This window comes from Zalophus californianus, chromosome 6, assembly GCF_009762305.2.
Source record: "Zalophus californianus isolate mZalCal1 chromosome 6, mZalCal1.pri.v2, whole genome shotgun sequence".
Classification (NCBI taxonomy): Eukaryota; Metazoa; Chordata; class Mammalia; order Carnivora; family Otariidae; genus Zalophus; species Zalophus californianus.
In genome coordinates this window covers 4580697-4605751 of record NC_045600.1, presented here as the reverse complement: position 1 = coordinate 4605751, position 25055 = coordinate 4580697, and the positions used below count along the sequence as shown (strand labels likewise).

Genomic DNA, 25055 nt, shown 5'->3' with positions numbered 1-25055 from the left:
TTCAGGACCTCGGTGTTGTCCCTCCTGCCTCCACGCCCCTCCTGTGCCCCAGCCTGTGCCTGTGTTCAGTGGTCCCCACTTTTCCTGCCGGTCCCAGAAGAGCCTCTTCTCTGTTCCTCTGGGGAGCCCACCCTGGCTGGATCTCCCCCGAAGGGCAGGTGGGCATGAACAGTCAACCGGCACCTCCAGAGCCTTCCGAGGGCCCGCCTGCCCCAGGCGCGTGTATAAACCTGCTCGTCTAGTCTCAGACTACCCAGGGGGGAGGTGTGCACCACACCCATTTTACAGCTGGGGAAGCTGACATGCATGGCAATCAAGGAGTGGGGTAAGGTCACATGGGTTCAATGCCTGGCCAACTGCTCTTCCCCTGACGTTGGGATGACAGAATTTAATGCAAACTGCAGTGCTCTGTAGTTTTCTTGGAACCACCTCCCCTGCAGCGTGCTCACGAGGGGGCACCCTCCCCACCCCCCGCCGTGAGGGCCTGTGAGCGCTGCCTGTGGCTGGCAACGCTGCGGCCTAGTGAGCCCTCGGCGGCTGGGCAGACTCAGGGGTGCCCAGGGCTGGGACATGGCAGGGTGACCCAGGGAAGTGGACAGAGCGGCTGCAAGTCACCCCCGAGCCTTTGCACACGCTGCCCCTCCTGCTCAGCACATCCCTTCCTGGCTCGTTGGTTCTTTGGTTGACCTCCTCCAGAAAGCCCTCCCAGACCTCCTGCTGGGTCAGAAGCCCTCTTCGCTATCCTGGGCCCGGTCTTACAAAGCAGAGGGTGCTGTCTGGGTGCAGGGGCTGTGTCTGCACCTCCTCCTCAGGGTCCCAGACCCTGGTGCAGGGCCAGGTACATGGCAGAGCCTGGTGGCCAGGCGCTGGAGGTGCCCACGGCCTCTGGGCAGCCCTGGTTTCAGCTGAGCTCCCAGCAGCCTTTTCAGGAAAGGCCCATGGGAGGTGGCCTGAGGACTCTGGCCCCCAAAGAGGAACAGAGGGAAGCAGCCGGGCTCTGGGGGCCTGCGGGTCACTGCTGTCCACACGGGTCCTCATCACGTCTGCATTATAGACAAAGACCCTGGCGCTGAGTGGCCACATGACCTGAAATGTCATGTGTGAGTCAGGCCAATCCCAGGCCTCCCGATGCCCAGCGTGGGGCCCTGTCGACCCCCACCAGTGACAAAGGCCTGTGGACAGATGGTGTGTCGGCCTCCGGAGGCTGGCTGGGAGAGGGGGCTGTCAGTGTCAGAGAACGCAGGTCCCCAGCACGTGGCTGGCACATGGAAACACGCAAGTGCAATGAGGACCGGCGGTGGGGGGCACGCGGCGGGGGGCTTGCACTCCAGGGGCAGGGAGGGAGTGCCCGGACCAGCTCCCACACCCACGGGGATGCCCCGCTGGCCTTCCCCAATGCCACCTCCCTTCGGCGATCCCACTTCCGACACCCTGCTCTCTTCCCAGCTCACCACGGGGACGCCCATCCCTCCACCACCCCCCCGGGGGCCCGGGCGCCACTCTCCACATGCCCTCCCCGGCCCTCCCTTCATCGGGGCCAAACCCCAGCCTGGTGAAGGCCGCCTCTCCATGGACGGCAGGAAATCACGGAGCTGCGTGACAGGGCCCCACTTTCCGCTCATCCAACACAATGATCTGGAATGTTCTCACATTCCCTGTCCGTCCCTTGCCCACCCCCCCACCGCCTGGAAAACGACTTCACACCTTCTGCTCCCTGCTCAGCCCCCCCCCCCCTCCTCCCAGCTGATCACCTCGCTTCCTTCTCCACTGAGGAAATGAAGCCGCCTGAGGGAGCTTGCACAGATGTCCCCGCCAGGTGTAGCCACCTACCTGCAGCTGCCCCGACACCCGGCACTGCCCGCTGTTACTACAGACAGCCCGCCAGGCGGCCCCCCGCCCACTCCAGGCGTGGCTCAGCGACTCTCCCCTTGCTCCCCAAGCACCAGCCCCTCCCTCTCTTCCAGAGCATTCTCTCTGGCGTACGAAAGAGTTATGTCTCCCACATCGAGAACAACCTTCTCTTGACCCTCCAGGTACTGCCCCATTCCCTCCCTGCTCCATGGGAATGCTGTCTGTCCTCACTCCCGGCCTGTCAGGACCCATGGAGTTAACGGCATGGCTGAGCCCTCCCTGGCCCACAGCACCTCCTTCTCCTTCTCGAAGGTCAGGAGGCGAGAACATCCTGGCAGGGGCCAGGGTGCATCCCAGAGCCCAGGCCTGGGGGGAAGGGCCGACTAGGGGCTGGCCAGGGAGACGTGGGCAGAAGGTGCTGAGTGCAGGTCAAGTGTCTGGTCCTTTCCCTCCGGGCACCAGGCTTGGGCTTGGGGCTGTCCCTCTGGTGGCTGAGCCAGCAAGGGGAACCCAAGGTGGCTGCCTCAGGCAGGGTGGGGCAAGCCACAGGGGCCCCAGGAAGTCCCCAGAACCCCTGGCTCTGTGAGGGCTCCTTGGGCACTCCTGCCCGAACCCCTCTTTCCTAACACCCAGCTGGGCACTGTGGGTCATCTGCCCTTTCACTGGTCTCCTACTCTAGACTGGGGGGCCTGGAAGCCGGACCATGAACACTTAGCCCCAGACCCCTCCCCTGCCCTGAGGCCATACCTGCCCTCCACCCAGAGTCGGTGTTCAGGGGCGGCACCCACAGGGAAATGGATGGATGGAATGACCGTGGAGTTGGCCCCACAGGCGACGAGGGGCTCCCGAATTAACCTCCCAGCACCTGCCATCCCACCCTGGAGCCCCGGCGCCACCATTCAATACTTCGATGATGGGGTTCATGACCAGCCACCAAAGGACCCATGCTGACTTCACTAATTTGACCACCCCACCGGCCGGCTCGCCACTGCAAACAGACACGGGCACAGATTAATTGGATCAGTGGGAGGGCCTGTTTTCTGGAATTCTGGGGATCATGAAATTAATCAGAGCTGTGGGAGGCTTATCAGGAACCCCTACACTGCGGGGCATGGCCAGCTGGCCCCAACCCTGCACTCCCTCCACGCCCCACCCCTCTGGGCCCTTGGCTGGTCCCGCCCTCCCCTCCCCTCCCCTCCCCATCTACCCTCCCCTGCACCTCTCCAGGCCTGCAGGAGATGGTCTCCAGGAGGGCAAACCCCATCTGGAAGAAAAGGGGAGCTATGACAGTGTGCCGGAAGGAGCCCGCCCTTCTGGGCTTCAGGTTCAAAGCCCAAAGGGGCACTTGTGACCACCGTGACCTCTTCCTGGAAATGGCTCCCTGAGATGACTCCCAGTCAGTCAGTCAGTCACCCAGTGAGACCTACTGTGTGCCACTGAGGTGTCCTCACTGAATCCTCACCTCCCTGGGTAGGGGTGCCGCCCATCGGCAGACAAAGGAGTCATGGCCAGGGGCAAGGGCCTCTCCAAAGAGCACCAGGCTAGTGCTGGCTCCTAGTAAGCACCTCTCCCACGTTGGCCTCCCTTCTCCAGGGTGGCCCCTCCAAACATCACCGCGGGTCCCCCAGCCCTGGCCGCCACCCCTCCTGCCAGGACACTGGACACAGAGGCACAACACCTGCCCCGGCAGAGCATCCCCATGCTATAGGCCATGAGGGACGTGGGAAGAGGGGCTGAGGACCCCAGGAGACCTGGCCCCACATCCTGCTGCCTTCACCCGACAGCCATCTTGTCTTCCCCATCTCAGGGAGCGGTGACTCCAGCAAGACGGATGCCTCACTGTTGCCCCGATGCGGGTCCTCTGACCGGCCCACGAGCCCCAGCACCTCAGGGGCCTGCAGAGGGATGGAAAAGGAGCAACTCTCAGAGGGCCAGGCAGTTAACAGCCAGAGCATTAACCACGTGCCAAGATCCATGGTAAAAATGTAATCTTGGAAATAACCTTCTAATGTAGGTGCTATTATTATTATGCCCACTCTACGGATGCAGAAATAGTCTATGTGGAGGGTCTCTTTGTAGTGCCTTGAAACCCAAAGGGAGAAATCAAAGCGAGGTAGTCATTCACACCATAGTGAGAATTAGCACTTAAGCCTTCCTCCACTAGGGTCAGGTTTAGAAGTAGGGCAGAGAGCCTTGGGGGACTCCACTTAGGGAGGGACTGGGCCTGCCGGGTGGGGTGGAGGAGACAAGAGGTGGAGAGTAGGCAGTCTGGGGGAAAGGGACAAGAAAACCCAACGGCAATCCTGGAGGCATCAGATGGGTCTCAGCAGGTGGCCGGTCCCCGGGAAGCCTCTCCTTGAGTTGGCAGGTTTGAGACCACAATGCTAGCCAGTCCTTCAACCCTCAATGAACGCCTACTGCATGCCCACCCTGCCCAGAGAATGGGGCTGCCCTCCAGGACAGGGGGGTCTGCCCAGAGCAGGTGTGCAGTAGGGGTACCCCAGGCCTGTGGGTAAGACGGCAGCTTATGCGTCCCCAAACCTGCTCTCCCCCTGCAGCTGTCCCCATCTCAAGTGACAAAGGCTCCATCCTTTGCTCAGGCCCAACACCCAGGAGTTGTTCTGGATGCTCCCCCACTTCCGTCACACCCCACACCCAGCCCGTCAGGGGACCCTGTCCACTCCCCTCCTGAATACACCAGAACCCTCTGCCCACCTCCACGGCCACTGCCTGGGCGGTCAGAGCTGCCACCACGACTCTCCTGGTCCCTGCCTTTCCTTCCGTCCTGACCTCCCAGCTTTGCCCCCTTGCTCCACACAGACATGGCCACATTGTGGCTCCGCTCGCAAGCGCTCAGCAGGCCCCACTCACCCCCAGCCTCCATCTGTCCCCTTCACCTCCCCGGCCTCCTCATCACTCTGCTCAGCCACTCTGGCCTGTCCCCATTTCTCATAGGTCAGCACCTTCCTCTGCACCTTGCACCTGCCGTTCCCTCGGCCTGGAGCTCTTCCCCCTCACACGGGCCTGGTGACCCTTCACCTGCTCAGGCCTGCACCCAGGTATCACCTCCCTGGGGTGGGGGGCTTCCCAGGCTGTGCTGCCCCAACCCCAACCCACTCACTGCCCTTCTGTTTGGGGGCATTTTTCGTCTCCACAGCACTGGTCACTGTGATACTTATTTTATAAAAGTCTTCTGTCTCCCCTAACTAGAGGGGAGAATGAGAGAGGTTCAGTTAGGTTCCCTAACTAGAGGAAGTTTTTGGTCCCTGCTGTATCCTCAGTGCCTACGACAGCCTCTAGCCAACAGTGGATGCTCAATAAATATTTGTCAAGCATGCGATCGATGAGCAAATTAAATTGACAGTGACAACCCAGAGGGCCAAGGCAGTGGAGCCTCCTGGGTGGGAGAAGGGGTCCCTGAGGGGGGTCTGGAGGGAGGCAGGACAGGCCACCTCCGAGTGACCAGCCCGGGGAGCAGCCATGCGTGGGGCTAAAGGTGGCCTGGGTGCCACACAGGAGTTTGGATCTTCTGGGGGGCCAGCGGGGATCTGGCGCTGTCAGAGGTGTGCCCTCGGCTCCGGGCTTCAGGAAGGGTGCTGGTGTGGCCCGGAGGAGGAGGCTACTGGAAGGGGGGGATGGGAAGCCTGCTTGTCTGACGGGACAGGTGTCGTGGGCATGCACAGGTGAGTGGGCTGCACCATTTGGTCCAACACAGACAGGACTCTTCCAGCTGGGCACCATCCTGATGCCTGGGGACGTAGCTCTGTGATCCTTCACTGCTGGGAGGGCAGGAGGCGGAGACTACCGGGAAGGTCAGAGCTCAGCCACCCCGTGAGGAAGAGCGCCCCACCTTCAGGCCCTGCCTCCACGTGCCCCTCTACCACCTGCCCCCAGGCTCTTGCCCCGAATGGTCCCCCAGCCAGAAGCCCCCCGTCCCTGCTCCTCCTCATCTCAGTAGGGCCCCCCATTTCCTGTTGAGGCCAAATCCCTCCACCAGAGGCTCTCGCAGCTCTGAGGGCCTCCCAGGGGGTGATTTATGTTCTCTAACCACTGGGCCAACCAAATACCCTTCAGGGGGTGATTTAAAAAAATAATAATAATAAAACACTAGTCCCTGAGGGCCGAGGGGGTAGGGTGGGGGCACAAGCGAGGGAGAGGCCCCCTCTCAAGCACTGTGAGGAGCGGGGAGTGGCCGTCCCGCTCCTCCTTCCTCACTGTTTGCCACAGTGTGGTCTCATCCAAAATCATTTACTGAGCACCTACTACATGCCAGTTCTAAGCACTGGGGATCAGCAGTGGACTGCTGTTCTGGACAGGGGTGGGGGGTGGAGACAGATAATAAACAAGATAAAGAAATAAAGCAAATCATTAGACAGCTGGAGATCAGGGTGGCTGGGAAAATCAAGGCAGAGAGGGGACAAGGTGGGGGGTTGATATTATAAATGGAATGAGTGGTCAGGAAAGCCCCCCCCCGTCCCCCTGACATCTGAAAAAGATGTGAAAGGAGGGATATCTGGGGAAGAACATTCCAGATCGAAAGGAACAGCCTGTGCAAAGGCCCTGGGGCAGGAGCCTGTCCAATGTGTTTGAGGAAAGGCAAGGAGGCCAGGAGGCTAGAGGGGAGAGTCATGGGAGAGGAGGTCAGTGGGATTTGACATTTCTGCCACGACCCGATGTCCGTCTCTATCTCCAGGATGTCAGGCTGGTGTTTCCCCACAGTGTCTCCAGCATGGAGAGTGGCCACTGACAGGGGCAGAACCACAATAAACATCAGTCATCTGAGTGCGTCAAAGAACGTTGGCCCGAACACTGGGGTGTCCCTGTGCAAAAAGCTTTAATCCGAAAGGAAGAGCCGAAAACATTCAACCGAATTAAAAGGAAGAACTTGTGCTCATCAGAGGACCACTTCAAGGGCAAGCGGTCGCTGGGGGGATTCGCACACGCGCGAGTGACAAGGACCAGGCTGAAGAACACCCACAAGCCGGTCAGACAGCCTGATGGGAAAACACACACAGAACTTACAGAAGAGGAACCCCCAATGAGCAGCAATCCAGGGGAGTGCAGTTAGCACCCCTCTCCCCTGACGATGATGCCAAGATGCCGAGTGCCGGGCGGCCGTGGAGACACAGGGCCTCCCAAGGACCCAGGGCTGGACTAGAAGCAGCACCCTGCCGAGCGTGGCCCCCTGCTTCTTCCTGACCATGCAGCTCTGCTCCGGGGCGTACCCCCAGCCATGCAGCACGTGGCCCCCAGAGCACCTGGACGGAAGGTCCAGCAGCTCCGTCCACGGTGGCCCAGGCCGGAAGCCGCCCCACTCCTCCAGCAGCGAAGAGAGGGACGGCAGTCACGTCACTCACACGTGCTGCCCCCAAGACAGCCAGCTGTGGGCCACCCCCGCCCCCCGCCAGCACGCCAACCCGACCTTTTAGTGAAAAAAGACCAGCCTTTAAAATACAAGCTGGAAGACTCCGTGGATGTGAGGTTCTAGACCAGGCAGAAAACGACCTCTGTCAGTTAGGGATGCTCTCAGGTGGCCAAATGATGCTGAGAACAAAGAACTGCTTGTCACATACGCCAGGGCCCTGGAGGCCTCCGGGGAGCCGGAGGGAGCCGTGACTGGGGAGGGGTCTTGGGGCATCCCTCGTAGGCTGGCAGCGGTCATCTTCTTGACCTGGGTGCTGGCCTTCTAAACTTAATCTCTAAACTGCACAGATATTTATTCCCTTTTCTGCATGCTGGTCACAGTTCACAACTTTGAAAAATGCTAGTTGGGGGAGCGGGCGGGGTGGACGCACAGCGGGGAGAGCTCTGCTTTCCGGGGCACCTGCTCCGCGCCTGCAGCGGCTGACCCACTTTCCTACATCACAGAGGGGACGGGGCTTGCCCAAAGGCCTGCAGCAGACAAAGTGGCCACGGCAGGAGCGAAGGCAGAGGGACCCTGTGCAGAGGAAAGCAGAGGAGCGGATTAATTTGGGGATTAGCCGCGGCGCCCCGCGCGCACACAGCCAGCCGGGACTCGCTAATAGCCACAAATCCTGGAGTGTCACAGGAAGACTTGCACAAGCTGTCAGAGGCAGGAGGGCTGAGGGAGCGAGGGTAGGGGGACCCAGGATGCCAGGGGGACCACGACCGTGGGCCAGCCCCGGCGGGGCCCCCTGGTCAGAGATGGCCGGACCTGGGGGAGCACGACCGTGGGCCAGCCCCGGCGGGGCCCCCCGGTCAGAGATGGCCGGACCTGGGGGAGCACGACCGTGGGCCAGCCCCTGCACGGCGCTGGGGCTGGAAAAATCGAGGGGGCAGACCCAGGCTCTGCTAGAAAGGGCTCCCCTCTGGGGCACGCTGGAGGGCACTCCATTGACCTGCGCTCCCCACCCCCTCAACCTGTTTCCGAAAACGCATCCCTGCTTCCTCGGGTCTCCCGTGGCCCTTGGGCCTCTTGGGAGGTCTGTCCAGTTTATCTTCCTTGCAAACTCCTATTCATTCTTCAAGCCTTGGCTCAAGTATCCCCGCTTCCAGGAAGCCCTCCCTGATATTCCAAGCCAGTGTCCCTGGCCTGGGATCCCTGGGAAGATCTGTTGATGGGCCTGCGTCCCCCGCCTGCCCTGGAGGGTTGGCCTGGGTCTTACTCAGTCTCAGTGCCCAGTGCAGGACTCGGTACACAGACAGGGAATGAGTCCACTCGGGGCATGGGAGAGTGAGGGGCAAGAGAGGCACAAAAGCCACAGAGCAAAGGTGACAGGGAGAACCAAGGGTTTGTCACGTGGACAAGAAGGCAGGTGGAAGGGCAGCACAGGCCAAGGCAGAAAGGCCCGGCAGCGTGTTTGGGCCTGAGAAGGGGGACTTCAGTATGGGGTGGGTGGTGAGCAGAGGGAGTCGGCAGAGCGGCTGGGGCAAGGGGAACCCACAAAGGGAGCCACTGAAGGGCAAAGTGAGAGGGTCCTTTTGTTCACTCATCACATATTTCCTGGACCCTCCCACGAGCCAGGCTTGGTTCCAGACCCCACAGCGGGGATAGGATGTCGAGCACGGGATGGGGCAAAGGACCTGCCCTCCGGGAGCTCAGGTCAGACCCCCAGGCCCAGCTTGCAATGTGCAGAAATGCACTCTAGGGGCAGGAGGCGGGGCCCAAGCACAGGGTCATTCTCTGGACACCCCAAGACCCCTTCAGTTGGACCACAAATGCCTCTGCTCCTGCCTGGGGATCCCACCATAGTGTGGTTCAGACCTATGGGCCATGTCTCAGGTGAGGCACATCATTCTCCCAACAGCCCTGCCAGGGGGCGAGGGAAGGACCAGTGATTAGGATATCCACTTCACAGATGAGAAAACCGAGGCCAGAGACTGGCTCTGTGGGACCCCAAGCCCCATGACCTACCCCTGTTGCCCAACTTCCCCTACATGCCTCGGGACCTCTTGGTCCAAGACTAAATGCAGGACGGAACCCCACAGGGGCAGCCCCTGTGTCGGCTGGGAAGGACGGGTCTGGAAAGGCCCTTGAGGTAGCTCTGAGAACACTAACGGGGTGAGAAGGGGAGGTCAGGACCCTCCCCGGTTGTGGGATGCTGTGCTGCGTCCTGGCCCCATGGGATCCCCACTCCCACCAGCTCCAAAATCCTGCCTCGGCTGAAAGCCCAAGTGGCCCAGAGCAGCCCAGGAGCCCAGGCCCTGGCTACTGCCACTGGCCTTTGGGACTCGGCCCAGGGAAGCCCTCAGCCCCCTTGGCAAAGCCATGCCTGATGCCCGTAGCATCTCAGGCAGTGGATCTGCCCAGGTGGCTCACCCGCCCACCCACCCACCTGTGTCTTCTCTGTCCCCACTGCCCAGAACACAGGGGTGGGTGCTCAAGGCCTTGGCTAGGGGCATGGAGAGCGAGAAAAAGAGAAAGAGAACCACCCCCATTCCCCAAGCTGGTCTGGGGGTGCCCCACGAATGCTACCTGGCTTTCAAGTCCCAGCTGAGTTAAGTAGTGTCCCCTTCTTCCTAGGGACCCATCCCAGGTGGGGAGACCCGTGAGATGACAGCCAAGTTGGGGGAGGGGCAAGGGTACCGGGGAGGGCCCTGTCCTGAGCTCAGAGGCCTAAGCTCATCTGTGTGGCCAGAGCCAGGGCCGCTGCTCCTTGGGCCTCACCAGCCCCACCTGGACCTTGACCATGACAAGGCGGGTCTGACTGAACATCAGATTTGGAGTCTGAGCTCCTATGACCTAAGACACTGGACCTCTCCTCCCAGCCAGGGACCACTGTGACCATGCCCTGTGGGACCCACAAGAGAGGGCTGCACTCCAGCTCAGTGGCCAGGAGATGGCCCTGCTCTGAACAGCCAGTCTGGGGCCTCTGTGTGAGCCCACCTGTCTCAGGCTGCCCCCTGGGCATTCCCAACTCACCCACAGCACTAAGGGCCAGCCGGGTCTCTTTCCCCTAGCCCGTGGGGCATGTTCTGGAACAAGCCTGGGCTCTGCTAGGTCCCAGACCCTCAGGGAATGGGCGTCCTGGCTACCTAGCCCGTTCCCGGGGATGCTGATTCTGGCCTTGGGAGGAGGGGCAGCCGGAGGGGGGAGGTCAAGAGACCCTCTGGACCTCGGGGACGGTGCCGAAACCCAGCAGTCAGAGCTGGGCCTGCTGCCCACACAACGCCTCAGCTCAGACTCCGGAAGGAAAACACGGGAGGGGTGTTCCCAAAGTGGGGGTCAGGGTGGCCAAGGGAAGTCGAGGAGGAAGTCGTGAATATTCACATCGGCTGATCCCTGGCCTGCCCCGAAGGGAGCCCGGTGCAGTCCACGATGGCTCAAAGTTTAGCACCCGGAGGGAGGCCGCAGGGGACACTCCCCAGACTCGCGGGATTCCCCCAAAATGGCTCCAAGACGCGCCCGACTCGCTGGCCAGCCGCGAGGACTCCATCCCCCACCCCCGCCCCCACGAGGCGGAAACTTAAAAGCTCAGAACCAGGCAACTGTCAGCTGGGGGCGGGGGGGGGGGAAACAAGCCGGCGCGGGGACTCAGCGCACAGCGGGCGCGGAAGCCCGGAGGGTCCCGGTGTGTGTGGGGGGCAGTCGAGAGTCCGGGGCGGTGCACCGGCGCAGGCCCTCGCGGCGCACCCCCTCCCCCCGTCACGGCCACCCCGGCCCGGGCCGAGGAGCCCCCGCGCGCGGGGCTCCCCATTGTCTCGCGGCGCGCACACACGCACCCCGCGGCGGCACACCGGCCCGCGCCAGCCCCGCCGAGGCGGCCCGGGCCTCGTGGCTGCGCCCGGGCGGAGCCCTCCCCCCCCCGCCCTCCCGAGCGCCCCCACCCCGACCCGGCCCCGCGAGCCGCGGCTCGGGAGCCGATGCACTCACCTGAGTTTCTCCATGTCTGCGGCAGAGGCCTGCGAGAAACCAAACGAGAGGGTCAGCAGGCAGGAGGCGTGCGCTCCGCGGCCGCGCCGGGCGGAGCCGGGCACAGCGGGCACGGGCGGGCGCGGCGGCGGGGCGCCCCGCGCGGCTCTGTCGGCAGCAAGCCCGGCCCGCGCGCCCCCAGCCCCTGCCCCCCGGCCGCGCTCCCCGAGACTCAGGGGGGTGCGCCGGGCCGCGGCCGAGTAACAGGTGAGCCCGCCCGGGCCGCCGCGCTCCCCGGCACCGAGTTACGCCCCCCCCGGGGGGAGGGGAGAAGAGGGGACCAGCCCGGGGACTCGGGATGGCACGGCCCGGGGCGATCCCGGGCTCGCCCGAAGAAGGGGGACCCGGCCCGGCCCCGTTAACTCTCCCCCGGCCGCGGCCCCCGCCGCTCACCTCACCCCCCCCCCCGCCCCGCCCGTTAACCCTTCCAGCTCCGCGCTCCCTCCCGGAGGAAGCCGAGCCCGGAATCGCAGAATCTCCTAGTCGGAGAATGTTCGAATCCGGGAATTGGGAGCCATACGGGATTGCAGAACACGACACTCACACGATCCAAGGGTGATGGCATTTGGGACCTCAGACTCCTCAGTCAGAGACCCCGCTGCCCTCAGATTCTGGGGTTCCGGGCCTGACTCGCCCCTCCCGGGCCCGAGGGATTAACCCATGCGCGCCCAGCTCGCCGGCGGGGCTCCCTGCCGGGCTTGCGCAGACCCGCCCGCGCGCGGCTAGGAGACCCTCCCTGCCCAGCCCCGCACAGCCGGGCAGCCCCTCCGCGCGCCGGGCGGGGAGACCCACCCGCTGCCGTTAACCCTGCGGGCGCCGGCGACCGTTGGAAACCGCGAGCGGCCCGGGCGGGATCGCACTTCCTGCGCGGAGCGCGGGGCGCGGGGCGGGCTCTCCATCGCCCGGGAGAGGCCGCTCCCGGGGGCTTTCCCCCGTCTTTCCGTGCCACGACTGGCCCTAAAGGGGGACGGGGGTCTGAGCCCAGGGACCACGCGACACACCTGGGAAGACTGATGACTGCCCATCCCGGCCCCTCGCTCCGGGCGCCGCCGCCGCGTCCGCCGGGAGCGCGCTCCGCTCCGGTCCGGGCCCCACGCCGCCTCCCCCACCGCCCCGCCGGGCGAGGGCGCAGCCCGGCCAACAGCGCCGAGCTAGGAGGCCCGGCCCGGGGGCCTCGGCCAGGCTCGGCCGCCAACTCCCCGGGTGCTGGGGCAGGCCCTCCCGGGACTCCGCTGGCCTGTTTCCTCACCTGCGAGCCGGGGTTGGGGGCAGGGGGAGGCGGACGAAGCGCTCTGCTGCCCTTCAGCACCGGCGGGCTGCGGAGGGGCTGGGTGGGGGAAGGAATTTTAGAAGGAAGGATCCGCCGGGGGCCCGGATTGGCCGCCAGACACAACACTCACTCTAAAAGTTGTCGGAGACCACGAGCCCAGACCCCCTCTAAATACTCTCCTCCACTAAAGACAAAGAATTGGCCGCCAGGCCAGTGCCTCCCCCGAAACCCCCCTATATCCACCCCAGGCCCACCTTTCCCAGGTCCCCATCACCGAGCTCCGCACACTAGATCCCGGCATACAGCAGGCGCTCAATAAACACGGACAGTGCATGCCTAGATCCTACACCACTGTGGCGTGTCTTTTCCTGCCTCTTCTCCCTGGCTGTGAGTTCCAGGCGGGAGCCCTGTCCCTTCACCAGGTCACCCCCAGCACCCAGCAGGCCTGGCCTCCACAGGGCCCCGCGCAGGGTGGGAGGAGCCGTGCTTTCTCAGGGTCAGCCCCAACCAGGTTCATACCCAACCCCAAAAGTCCAAGTGTTCCTCCGTCCACCGACGCTTTCTCACACATTCATTAGCTCTGGGATAAGTTCTTGCGGTGGGCGGGGGCAGCCAATGAGGTGAGCCCTGCCCTCTGGGGGCTAATGGTTGAGAAAGGACACTCCCCCGCTCCGTCCTGGGAGCTCCCCTCAGCAGAATGGCAAGGATAAATACTGGCAGTACCCCCCCCCCCCAACACACACCCTCCCCGTGCCTTAGCCTTACACATTGGAGGCTCCGTGGCTCAAAGGGGACAGCTCAGCAGGGAAGCGGTCGCTCCCAATTTACAGACAAGGAAAACAAAGGACAGAGCTGAGCCCAGCAGGGCCTGGAACCCAGCCCCCAGAGAGAGGCCTTTTCCCCCAAAAGGCTAGGGACACCCCTCATATGTCTCCAGTTGTCTCAATCACTCACAGTGAATGACCTGTCAGGGAGTTTGTCTAAAATTAATAAGAATGTATTAAAATTTAATTTTAAAAATCGAACATTAATTATTTATATTGAGTGTTTCAGCTCTTCTAAAAGGTCTGTCTGGGAATTTTGCCCCCAAGAAGGAATGTCAGGGGAGGCCGCTGAGTTGCCCTGGTGGTGGTGGGGGGGGGGCAGGGGGTAGGGCAGGCAGGCTGGGGGGAAGGAGAGGGGCTCTAGCCCTGACACCTTGGACCCCCTTCCTTCACTCCGCTACTCCAGACCCCAAAGCCTGGCTCTGACCCTTCCATGATGTCTCAAATTCTCCCCAGACCCCCTGCCTGTGCCCTCATCCTTAAAGGTCGCCTCCTCCAGGCAGCCCTCCATAGAGACCCAGTGGAGTTGTGTGGTTTAGGTCTCCATACCAGATGCATAATCCCTGGGGCAGGGCCTTTCCCGGCCATGTCCCAGGGCTAGCCTAGCACCTCACCCAGGGCTTGGGAGCCTGGACGCAGCTCTGGATGCACATGTGATGAGCTGTCACAGCTGTATGTGGCTGGGGAGCAGGGTGAGCAGTGAGGCTAGCCCTGTGAGGAGGTGCTATGCCCTTGGCAATGGTCTTGGTGTTGGGGCCAGAGCCCCAGGTTCACGTGTTGACTCTGCTATTCATAAGCATAAGATTTGGGAATATTCCTGAGATGCCCCTTTTACAGATGAGGAAAAACAAGACCAGAGCCTGAGATGGGCTTATTCAAAGTCACCTAACGTAAACCAGGGCCTGCCTGGTGGGCTGGATAGAGGACAAAGGGGGCAGTGCCCAGGTCTTGGGCCGGAGGTCGTGCCTCCGTTATAGGAGGAGGGCAGGGGTGGTTGGGGACCATGAGTATGAGGGGCCTGTGGGACGTCCAGGGTCCTCAGCGTGAAATGATGGGGCAGGAAATACCCTCAGGGCCCCTCTGGCCCCTCCAGGGACCTGCAGGCAAGTGGGATCCCGGCGCTCTTCTCTGGGGACTCCCATACTCATGGCCCCACACCTCTTCCTGCAGCACACTGTGACCTGGTCCGCTCCTGGTGGTCCAGCCCAGCAGCCACCTTTCTTTCCCTAAAACATCCTGTGAGCCCTGCTTGTTGGTCCCTTGCCTCAGCCCACCCGCTCTCTGTCTTTGTCCCCGAATGCCATCCTCCTAGTGGCACCTGGGCATGGTGACTGGCACACAGGAAGCACTCCCAAGAGGCGACGGAGGGAGGCAAGTCTGCCTAACCCTCTGGCCTCACCTCCAACCTGCCCCTTACTTGGCACACAGCAGCCACACTGGCCTCCTTGCTGGTCCCAAGCTCACCCAGCTGGCTCCTGCCTCAGGGCCTTTGCACTTCTTCCCTGCACCTGGAATGCTCTGCCCCAGATCTTGTGTGGCCAGTGCCTTCCTTCTCTGACGACCCATCTGAAGGAGCTCCTTGCCCACCAAAAGACTTCTCATCTCGCCAGTCTCTTTGGACTCCTCCTCCTTGGTCATTTGCCTCCCACCGTGCCCCTGCCCTATAAACGACACCCCTACTGCAGGGCCCTCAGTTTCTGCCACTGTGTCTCTATCCCCAGGGCCTTCAATGGCAAGTGGTGACACCAGAACCATTGCAGTTGCTCTTCTCCCCAGCCAGAGGCGCCTGCTCTCCACCCTGAGCGCCTTCCTGCCCTCCTGGCTCCTATCATTCACTCACCACCCCATGCCCCTCCCCCAGCTGGGTGGCACCTGAGCCCAATGGCACATCTGCACAGAGTCCTGCCCAGGGAGCCCCTCTGAGGCTGTGGGTCCTCCCGCTCCACAGCCCCCTGCCTCCCGCCAGCCAGTTTGTGACTCCTCCACTGGACCGTCTGGCCAGGTTGCACAGCTGCCCATTCCACTCCAAGTCCAAGGCCTTCTGTTTCCGAACTACAGAGAGAAGGAACGAGAGTCCCTGTCTGGGGATGGGCCTGCTTGGTGCTGAGAGCCAAGTCTGGGACACAGGGAGCCTGGGTTCTGGTCCCAGCTCTGCCTCACCATGTGATGCTGGGCCAGTCCCTGCCCTCCCTTGGGGCCGGGGGCTGACCTCTCAGACCCTGACCCTAGTGCTCCACTCCTGGGGTCTGCGTAAATCCACTCGGGGGCCTGGCTTCCTCAGTTTCCCCCTTATCTTGCTCCCCGACTTCCACCTCCAGGGGACACGGGGGGTTCAAATCCCAGGCGCGGCTACAACGGGGGTCACCCACCTCCCGCTGATGAAGACTCAGGCCTCCTACACAGCTGTGTGACCTCTGGCAAGTCTCTCAACCTCTCTGAGCTCAATCCCTCATCTAGGGAGCATGGAAAAGTTTTAAAGGACATTGCGACTGACAAGGTAGCCATGGGTAAGGGACGGTCTTGGGGATAGAGCTCCTCTGGAGAGCCAGCCTTTTAAATTTAATCATCTGGGGTGGACAGCCTTCGAAGATGTCTTCTTGCCTTCATTCAACAAACATGGACCCTGCGCCCTGTTCTAGGGGACTCAGCGGGGAGGCAGCCTGAGGAGATTTGTGCCCTGATGGTGCAGATAGTCTCGGGCGGGATGGGGATGCCAATTACAGGGGATGTCAGCGCCCCGGCTGCCCCAGTGTCTGATGTGAGGGAGGGAAGAGGCTGGGGCTGGAACTGGCCACAGGGAGGTCAAGATGAAGGGCGAGAGCAAGGACGGAGTTGGCGGGAGCAGCAGGCTCTGGGCGTGGGGGCCGGTGGGTCTGGGAGCGTCTGGTCACCCGTGGGGAGCAGGGTTGTGTGTCACGGGCCACAGTCAGGGCTTGGGCTTCTGTCCTGAGTGGGTCGGAAGCCCTGCAGGGCCAAATAGAGGACTGTCCCTGGCACCGCTGTGTGGGGGACGCGCTGAAGGGTGAGTGCGGGGCCCTGGGGGCCCAGCCGGAGGCGCCAGCACCAATCCAGGCCTGTGGGGCCAGGGTGCAGGTCGGAGAGGTGCTTGCCGCTGGAAGGCAGTGGGGAGAAGATCGGGGCTCAGGTTCAGAGTTGACAGACGTCCCAGTAGGGACATGGCCAAGGGGGCAGGTGCACAGGTCCGGGAGATGCGAACCTGGGAGCGGCCGGTGTAGATGCAGCACTAAAAGTCACAGGACTGGAGGAGCGCCAAGGGAATGAGTGTGGGGCGCAGAGGTGCTACTTCAAGGTCAGCGTGCATGGAGGGACCGAGCCTGCCAAGGACGCTGAAAAGGAGCAAAGGGAGGTAGGAGGAGAGCGGGGTTTTCCAGGAGCAGGGGGGAGAGCAGCACTCACAGACTGTGCCCTGGGTAAGAAGCTGGCTTTGCGTCCCTCAGCATCCCCCACAGGGCTGGCCTGTGCTGGGCACGCAGCAGGTCACCTGCCCATACCCTCGCTGCAGGACCAAGGGGAGCTGTGTGCTCCCCCATCCCTACTCGATGGAGCGGAGAGGGTGAGCGCTTGCCCAAGATCCCTCCAGCAAGTTGGGGTGCTGAACACAGGCCCTGGCTTGGCACTGCTGTCCCCAGATGGGGCCAGGAGTGTCCGTCTCCCTGGGATTCCAGAGGCCTGGCCGCGTCTCACTCCCCACCCTGCCCGCCTCCATCAGGGCTCCATGAGTAGCCCCAGGCAGGGCCTCGGGTTCCCAGCTGAGTGCGGCTGCAAGCTGGCCTCCAGAGCTAAATCCGGCTTGCCAGCATGTTGTATTTGGCCTGCAAGAGGTTTTAAAAATTTTTTAAAAAACATTTGAGCCAACATTTAAAAATTGGGAGAGTTTACATTTTAAATTCCGTATTTTTGGCTTCTACTGAAAATTTGCAAGATCTGGCAACTCCGGCCCACATTCCCACGTGGCAACAGTTGGGGAGCTGGGAAACAGCTGCCCCCCCCTCGGAGGCCCCTCGGGGGGCCCCCACTGGGGAGAGGCATCATCCACACCTAACTCACCTGACAGCTTAGCTAGACTTGGGGAGACTGAGGCCTGGAAGGTGGAGTGACGGTCGGGGTCACTCAGTGGGGAAGCCCCTGGGACAGGATCTGGGGGCCCCCAGGCCTGGTATCAGGAGTCTTGTCACAACCCCACCTGGGCCACCTCAGAGCCCCCAGCCTGCTTCTCTTTCCATGACCCTGGCCCTGGCCCTCCTGCTCTCTTCTTCTGACCTCAGGAATTGTCTGGTTCATGTCATTCACACTGTCATTCAGGCCTGTGGGCAGTGAGAGCTGGAGATCTCAGAGGCCTGCCTTCTTTGTGGCTTCGTGTTCACTAGACAATGAAGGGGAGGACCAGGGTCACCCAGGGCCACTCAGCCACATGGGTCAAAGGCTGGACTAAGATCTAGGTCCCTCCCCCGGTTTGTAGCTGCCCCCCCCCCCCCCCGAGGTGTTAATGGTGAAACTCCAGGCATTATCCTCAAAAAAGGGCTTTCAGGTTAAGGACTGGAGGCCAGGGGTCTGCCCTGCGACCCTAAAGCTCCACCCCCAGCCTAGGGGGAGCTCTGGAGACACAGGCCTGTCCAGGCTGGGAGGGCAGGAGACATGCAGCCGAAGGACCACCAGCATGACCTTCATCACTATCATCATGCCAGGGACTGAACCTCTACTGCGCGCCAGGCATCTTTACCCATGACCTCTGACCCTCCCACCCCCACACACCAGGGAGGACATGGAGGGCTCCGCTATTCTCTGAGTCTGCTCCTGGTCTGTGAAACAGGCCTGATCCTGGTGTCTCTCGGACCCGCCTATTTTGAGTATTTGATGTGAGGCTGGAGCAGAGGGGACCTGGGGCAGATGCTCACCATGCCTTTTGGCCCTGGGGGTGCAGAGTGTGTAGGGCTGATGCCCCCCGCCCCCTCCCTGGGGAAGGACACTCTCCAGGCGTCAGGACGGAGCCCTGCCCCCTGGCACCCACTGCTGGGCCCCGTCGGGTACCCACAGCCCTGTGCCGCCTGGCAGTCCTGGGAGGCACATGCAAGGAGCCTTGAGACGCGGAATCCTCCAGAGGCCTGGGCGTCATGGGGCTCCCCCAGGACCCAGTGTCCCCAGAGTGAGGGCTGCTCCATGTGCAGGGCTGAGTGGCAGAGAGACGGGGGTCCCACAGGGCCAGGCCCTTGTGGAGGAGAGCACCTGTTGGGTACATTCCCTGTGACAAGGCAAAAGAAGGATCATGATCATTCCTGCCTTTTCTTCATGGCCAGGAAAACCGAAGCCCAGAGCGGGTGGGTGGCCTGTCCAGGTCACCCGCAGTGGATCCTTGCACCGAGCGTACCCGAAGCTGAGGACTCCGGGGCTGAGCTCGGCGCGGCTGGCCCCAGCAGCCGCAGGGGAAGGCTGCCTACTGGCCATGTTGCTCCCGGCTCACCCTGGAGAATGAGGCAGGTCCGGGGTGGGGAGGTGGTGGGGGGCGGTGGGGGTACGAGCGAGGAGCAGGGGGGCAGAGGGAGAGGTGACGACTGCCTGGGTCTCACCCTGGCTCCTCTGCCATGACCTGTCTGAGACTCAGTTTCCTCCTCTGGACGTTGGGAGCACAATGACGGCACCAACCTCCTGGGGGTGCACTGCGCTTGGGATCACGAGTTAGAACAACACCCAGAATTTTGTTTTTAAAACAACCTCTCCCTGTAGGGAAGCCATCCTGGGAGGGTCCTGGTCACGAGCTCCGCCAACCTGGCCCTGCGGCCCCCACCTCGGTCCTGTGCCTGGAGGAGTCCGGATGGGGCTATGTCCTCAAGAGCCCATAAAGCCCCATCCTGGCCCCAAGGGACACAGATGGTTTGGGAGACAGAGGTCAGCACCAAGGTGGGGGTGCTGCTCTGCACACCCAGGTCCCTGGGACAGCTACGTGGGGCTCACGTCTTGCTGCCCATCGGTGAGGCCAAGGTGTCTGTGTGCCCAGGGGCGTGGGTGCAGAGGTGCTGAGAAAGACACCTGCTTTGAGATTTGAAGACCTCGGTCCTAGCCAGACCGCCCCCCCCGCCATGTGACCTGGGGCAAGTGGCATCCCCTCCGAGCCTCAGTTTCCAATTCTATAAAATGGGGGAATTAGTGAAGGACACAGATCCATCTATCTGCCCGATAGGACAGTGACGTATTACCTCACATGGAGGGGTCTGAGGTTCAAACATTCAAAGGGATAATCATATGAAATCCTGTGGTAAAACATGGAGGCAAAAACTCATGCGCACTCAGGTCAGACTGCCCCAAGCCAGAAATTTCACCTTAGAGATTCACTCTTTTGGTTCTTAAGGTCTTGCCTATTACAGATATGCTCAAAGGGGTGTGAGGAGGGAACGCGGAGGGGGTCAGCAAGGACTCACGGAGAAAGGACGCATGGAAGAAGGAGGGAGGGGACCACAGCAGACCTCTGCCTAGCTGCCGGCTGGAGGATGGGCGGAGGCTGAGACTCACCCGGCTTGGAGGCTTCTGGGGGGAGGCAGCTTGGCCTCCATGCTTGCCGCTGCCTATTCGAAAACCACTAGTCTCCATGGCCCGGCCCGACCCTGCTCTGCCGGCAGCCTCAGCTGAGGACAGCGGAGGGTTCAAGGCCAGCGTCTTCTCTGGGGCTGCAGCCCCTGTGAGGGGCTCCTGGGCAGGGCCTGGGCCTTGCTCCCCTGGGGAGGGCTCCGGGCTGCGGCCTCTGGGCCCCCGGAAGGCCTCCAGTGTCCTGGGGTCGAGCACTCGCACAGTGACTTCATCCAGGAACCTGGAGAAGGGCAGCCTGGCCTCCCGTCGGAGGCCCAGCCGGGCAAGGGGTCCTCTGGCCGTCAGGGGCTCCGGGGTGGACCGCAGGCCAGCCGATGCCTGTGTCTCTTCCTGGCCCGGCCGTGCCGCCCAGCTGGGGCAACATGTCTGGCCCTCGGGGCTCTGGCCCAGAGCGAGACTTGGTTTGCGGCTTTGAAGGTCCTCTCTGCATGCTTCCTTCCTAGGGGCTTCGGCCTGGGGCTCCAAGAAGGAGCTGTGGCCATCTTGCCTGGGGCTGCCAGGGTCCGGGCTCCATGCCTGGGAGTCGGCCCCCGAGAGCATCCTCCTTAGTCAGTCCAAGGTCAAGCCTCTCCAAGTACCTCGTGGACCCCCACTTCTCTCCTCCCATGGGACTGGGATCCCCACACCCTCTTGGGGGGTGTTCGGGGCCATCCATCCCTCATTGGCCAGAGTGATCAGCTGAATGCCTGCCTGCCCATCGATCGAGAGAGCACGTGGCAGGGGGGTTCCCACCCCCTAAATTGATTCTCACTAAGTGGGAGCTGGGCTTCAGGGCTTAGAAAGTGCTACAGAGAAGGTCATGTCCTGAGCTCTGTGTCTGTCTGGGGAGGCAGCCTGCACTGAATGGGCACCTGCTGTGTACGGGGTGGGGCGGGGCCTCAAGCACGCCACTCATGTCTCTTCATCTTCTCTGGCAGGTATGGTGTTGGGTGCATGGGGATGGAGACAGGCAGCACAGAGACAGCTGTAACAACTGCCACGACAGGGCGAGCACAGGGCCTGAAGAAGGGGAAATTAGAACATCACTGATCTGGCCAAATGGGAGGGAATGGTGGAGACTGCTGGTTGCCTACTGTTCTCCTATTCGTCCTTAGTAAAGAACTCATTTTATTCCGGAAGCAAGATACTCAGCTAAAAGACTGCATTTCTCAGGCTCCTTTGCAGCCAAGAGTAGTCAAGGAGATATAAACAGAAGTTATTGGGTGTGACTGCAGGCAGAGCTCCTTAAAAGGGATCAGACAGCTTGCATGTGCTTCTTTTGCTCCCACACCCCACCCTCCTGCTTCTTAACTGCAACATGGAAGTGATGGTTGGAGCTATTGCAGCTACATTGCACCATGAGGCAAACTTGTGGCAGAACCCATATACAAAGGATGGAAGAGCAGAAAGACAAAAGGAACCTGGGTTCCTGATGGTTACTGAGTCATCACATCAGCCCTGAATCATCTGCCTTTGGTGCTTTAACTTGAGAGAAATAACCCCCTGTCTATGTGAGCTGTAGTTACTTCCAGTTTCTGTTATTAGCAGCTTGTGTGCAATTCCTCAACAATACACAGGGGATAAGACAAGGAATAGTGGTTGATAATGCAATGAGGGAAGAGCCTTTGGCTCATGGGGCCCCAGGGTGTAATTAAATGGGGAGTAGAATGGAGGAGATTAACCCAGAGGAAAGGCCAGAGCCAGGCCTAGGCACTTTCTCCTTTGTGTGGAGGAAGACGTGCCTGCCTCCGGCATCTCAGGAAGATAGGAGGCAGGACTCCTTCCTGGGATGCACCTGCATGAGTCAAAGGAAGTCTCATTGGGGGGTGGCAGCCCCAGGCCCTTGGCTGGCCAACTCCCGGTCACTACCACCACCTGGGCTTCTGGTGCTGCTCAGAGCATGGCCTTGACTCTCCTTGGCAGTGCCTACTCACAGTTGTGAACCTGGGGCCCCTGCCCACTTGGTGGTGCCTAGATGTCTCATATCAAGTGCTAGGGACTCCCTTTTCTGGACTCAATTAGACACCTCTCTGAATGCCCCCACAGCATCTGTGACTGAATGTCTGAACAGATCCATGAGCTCAGCTCCACAGGAGCTGCCTGGACCCCTCCTTCTTCCTCTCCCCTCCCTCCCCCACCACCATCCCCATCTCCATCACAATCTCGATCACCGTCACCATCAATATCCATCTCCATCACCAACTCTGTCTCCTTCACCAAGCTGGCAATTCAGCTTCTCTCAGACCTGATGACATCCCTCTATCTCCAACATCACCTTGCCGGTCCCAGGTGCCACCAGGTCTCACCTGTATACCTGCAATTACCCCTCCCTGGGCCCCTGACCCTATGCTGGTCCAGCTTGGTCCTTCCCACAAACATATCAGTATGAACTTTAAAATTCACAGACCAGATAACCAGACATTGTCACATGATCATATGCCCTGCAAGGCCCTGCCAGCCCAGTGTCTTCTCTAGAGATACCAAGGTCTCTTCTCTATCCTGAAGGGCCCCCTGGAACCTCCATCAAGTTCCTAACAGTGCTAAACTCTATCTGGTCTCAGGGCCTTTGCATGTGCTGTTCCCCCGCCAGAATCACTCTCCCTCCCTCTCTCTTTCCCTTTGTCTCCTCACCTAATTCCCGTTTAACTTCAGGGCCCAAGTCAACAGCCTGTCCCTTGCAGCCCCCAGATCAGATCAGGTCCCCTTGCAACAGCCTCTTGTCAACACTGCTCTTCTCATAGCACAGCCCCCAACCACAAAGGGTACATGTGCAATCACCTGTTTATTCTCTGTGTCCCCAGGAATGCAAGCTTTTCTCTGTCCTCCCTCTCTACACAGGCCTAGGCACATAGTAAGTGCTCAGGAAGTAGTTCTGGAGTGGACCCTTTCTGGGCTGAGAACTGGGAAGGAGAACATGGGGGAGCAGGGCTATCAGGCTCTTAGAAAGCCAAGCGTCCTTCCAGGCTTGCAGTCCCCTGATAGCCACTCCTTGACACCTGGATAGCCCCCTTGGCAGCAGCTGTCCAGCCCCTGCTCCATGACCATCTCCATGACCATCACCATCTCCATCACCATCTCCATCATTATCACCATCACTATCTCCATCACATCTCCATCATCATCACCATCACCATCATTATCACCATCACTATCTCCATCTCCATCTCCATCACCATCACCATCTCCATCATCTCCATCACATCTCCAACACCAACTCCATTGCCATCACCATCACAACTCCATCACCATCCCATCTCCATCACCACCTCCATCACCATCACAACTCCATCACCATCACATCTCCATCACCATCCCCATCACCAGTTCTATCCCCATCTCCATCACTACCACCATCTCCATCACGATCTCCATCACCACCTCCATCACCATCACCAACACCATCTCCATCACCATCACCAACTCCATTGCCATCACCATCCCATCTCCATCACCACCTCCATCACCATCACTTCTCCATCACCATCTTCATCACCATCACCATCCCCATCTCCAACACCATCCCCATCTCCATCCCCATCCCCATCTCCATCACAATCTCGATCACCATCACCATCAATATCCATCTTCATCACCAACTCGGTCTCCTTCACCAAGTCCATCTCCATCACCACCAGCACCACCACCATTTCCATCACCATCCATCTCCAACTCCATCACCATCTCCATCACCACCTCCATCACCACCTCCATCACCATCACATCTCCATCACCATCTTCAACACCATCCCCATTTCCATCACCAACTCTATCCCCATCTCCATTCCCATCACCACCTCCATATCCATCAACCATCTCCATCACCACCACCATCTCCATCACAATCTCTATGTCCATCACCATCCCCACCTTCATCATCATCACATCTCCACCCCCATCTCCATCCCCATCACCAACTCTATATCCATCACCATCACCCACTCCATCCCCATCTCCATCACCATCCCCATCAACATCACCACCACCATCTCTATCACCATCTCCATCAGCAACTCCGTCTCCATCACCAAGTCCATCTCCATCAGCATCCCCATCTCCATCATTGCCTCCATCACCATATCCATCTCCATCATCATCCTCATCTCCGTCACCATCGCCAACTCTATATCCATCAACCATCACCATCTCCATCACTATCACCATCTCCATCACCAACTCCATCTCCATCACCATCCATCTCCATCACCAACTCTGTTCCATCACCACCACCCTCACCACCACCATCTCCATTACCATCTCCATCACCATCACCACCACCATCTCCATCACTTTCACCATCACCAACTTCATCTCCATCACCATCTCTGTCAACATCACTGTCTCCATCTCCATCACCATCACCATCCATCTCTACCACCATCTCCATCACCACCACCATCACCATCTCCATCAGCATGACCATCACCAACTCCATCTCCATCACCATCAACATCTCCATGGCCATCACCCCACCATCTCCATCACCATGTCACCATCTCTAACACCATCACCATGTTCATCACCATCATCATTTTCATCACCACCACCATCACCATAACCCAACTCCATCACCATTACCATCTCCATCACATCTCCATCACCATCTCCACCACGACCATCATCATCACGATCTCCATTTCCATCACTATCTCCATCTCCATCACCATCTCCATCTCCATCACCATCATAAATTCTATCACCATCCCCATCTCCATCACGACCACCATCATCACCATCCCCATCACTAGTTCCATCACCATCTCCCTCACCATCTCCATCTCCATTACCATCATAAATTCCATCACCATCAACACCATCTCCGTCACCTCAACATCAACATCTCCATCACCATCAACATCACCACCACCATCTCCTCAACATCAACATCACCATCTCCATCACCATCACCATCACCAGCAGGAGGTGGCAGAGCTAAGGTCAAATCCCTCTCTAACACTCCCAACAAGACCGTGGACAAGTCATGTCCCTTCTCTGTCACATGCAGATGGATGCCCCATTCAAGGACAGTGGTGGGAAGTGGTGTGAGAACACAGGTGCTGGGCGCCTCTATCACAGAGCCTGGCATCTAGTAGGACCTCAGGACTCATAAAACACAGAGCTCTAATGTGTCCCATCCCCTGTGTATGTGTGGTCACAGGAG

The 25055-nt window shown here is 60.4% G+C and overlaps 1 protein-coding gene across 8 annotated transcripts in view; it reads right to left on the bottom strand.

The window, feature by feature from the left end:
* The window catches only part of BEGAIN (brain enriched guanylate kinase associated), a 45388-nt gene that overhangs the window by 15459 nt on the left and 4874 nt on the right, over positions 1–25055 (bottom strand). For 4 of the 8 annotated variants that reach the window (XM_035728250.1, XM_035728251.1, XM_035728245.1 and 1 more), the window contains exon 2: positions 11186–11214. In XM_035728250.1, the coding sequence (XP_035584143.1) occupies positions 11186–11199 (14 nt within the window). In that variant the 5' untranslated portion in view covers positions 11200–11214. Of the gene's footprint in view, positions 1–11185; positions 11215–11768; positions 11891–12225; positions 12317–12473; positions 12552–12748; positions 12978–25055 lie in introns of those variants that run through there. The other 4 variants (XM_035728249.1, XM_035728246.1, XM_035728248.1 and 1 more) reach the window with 4 other exon arrangements.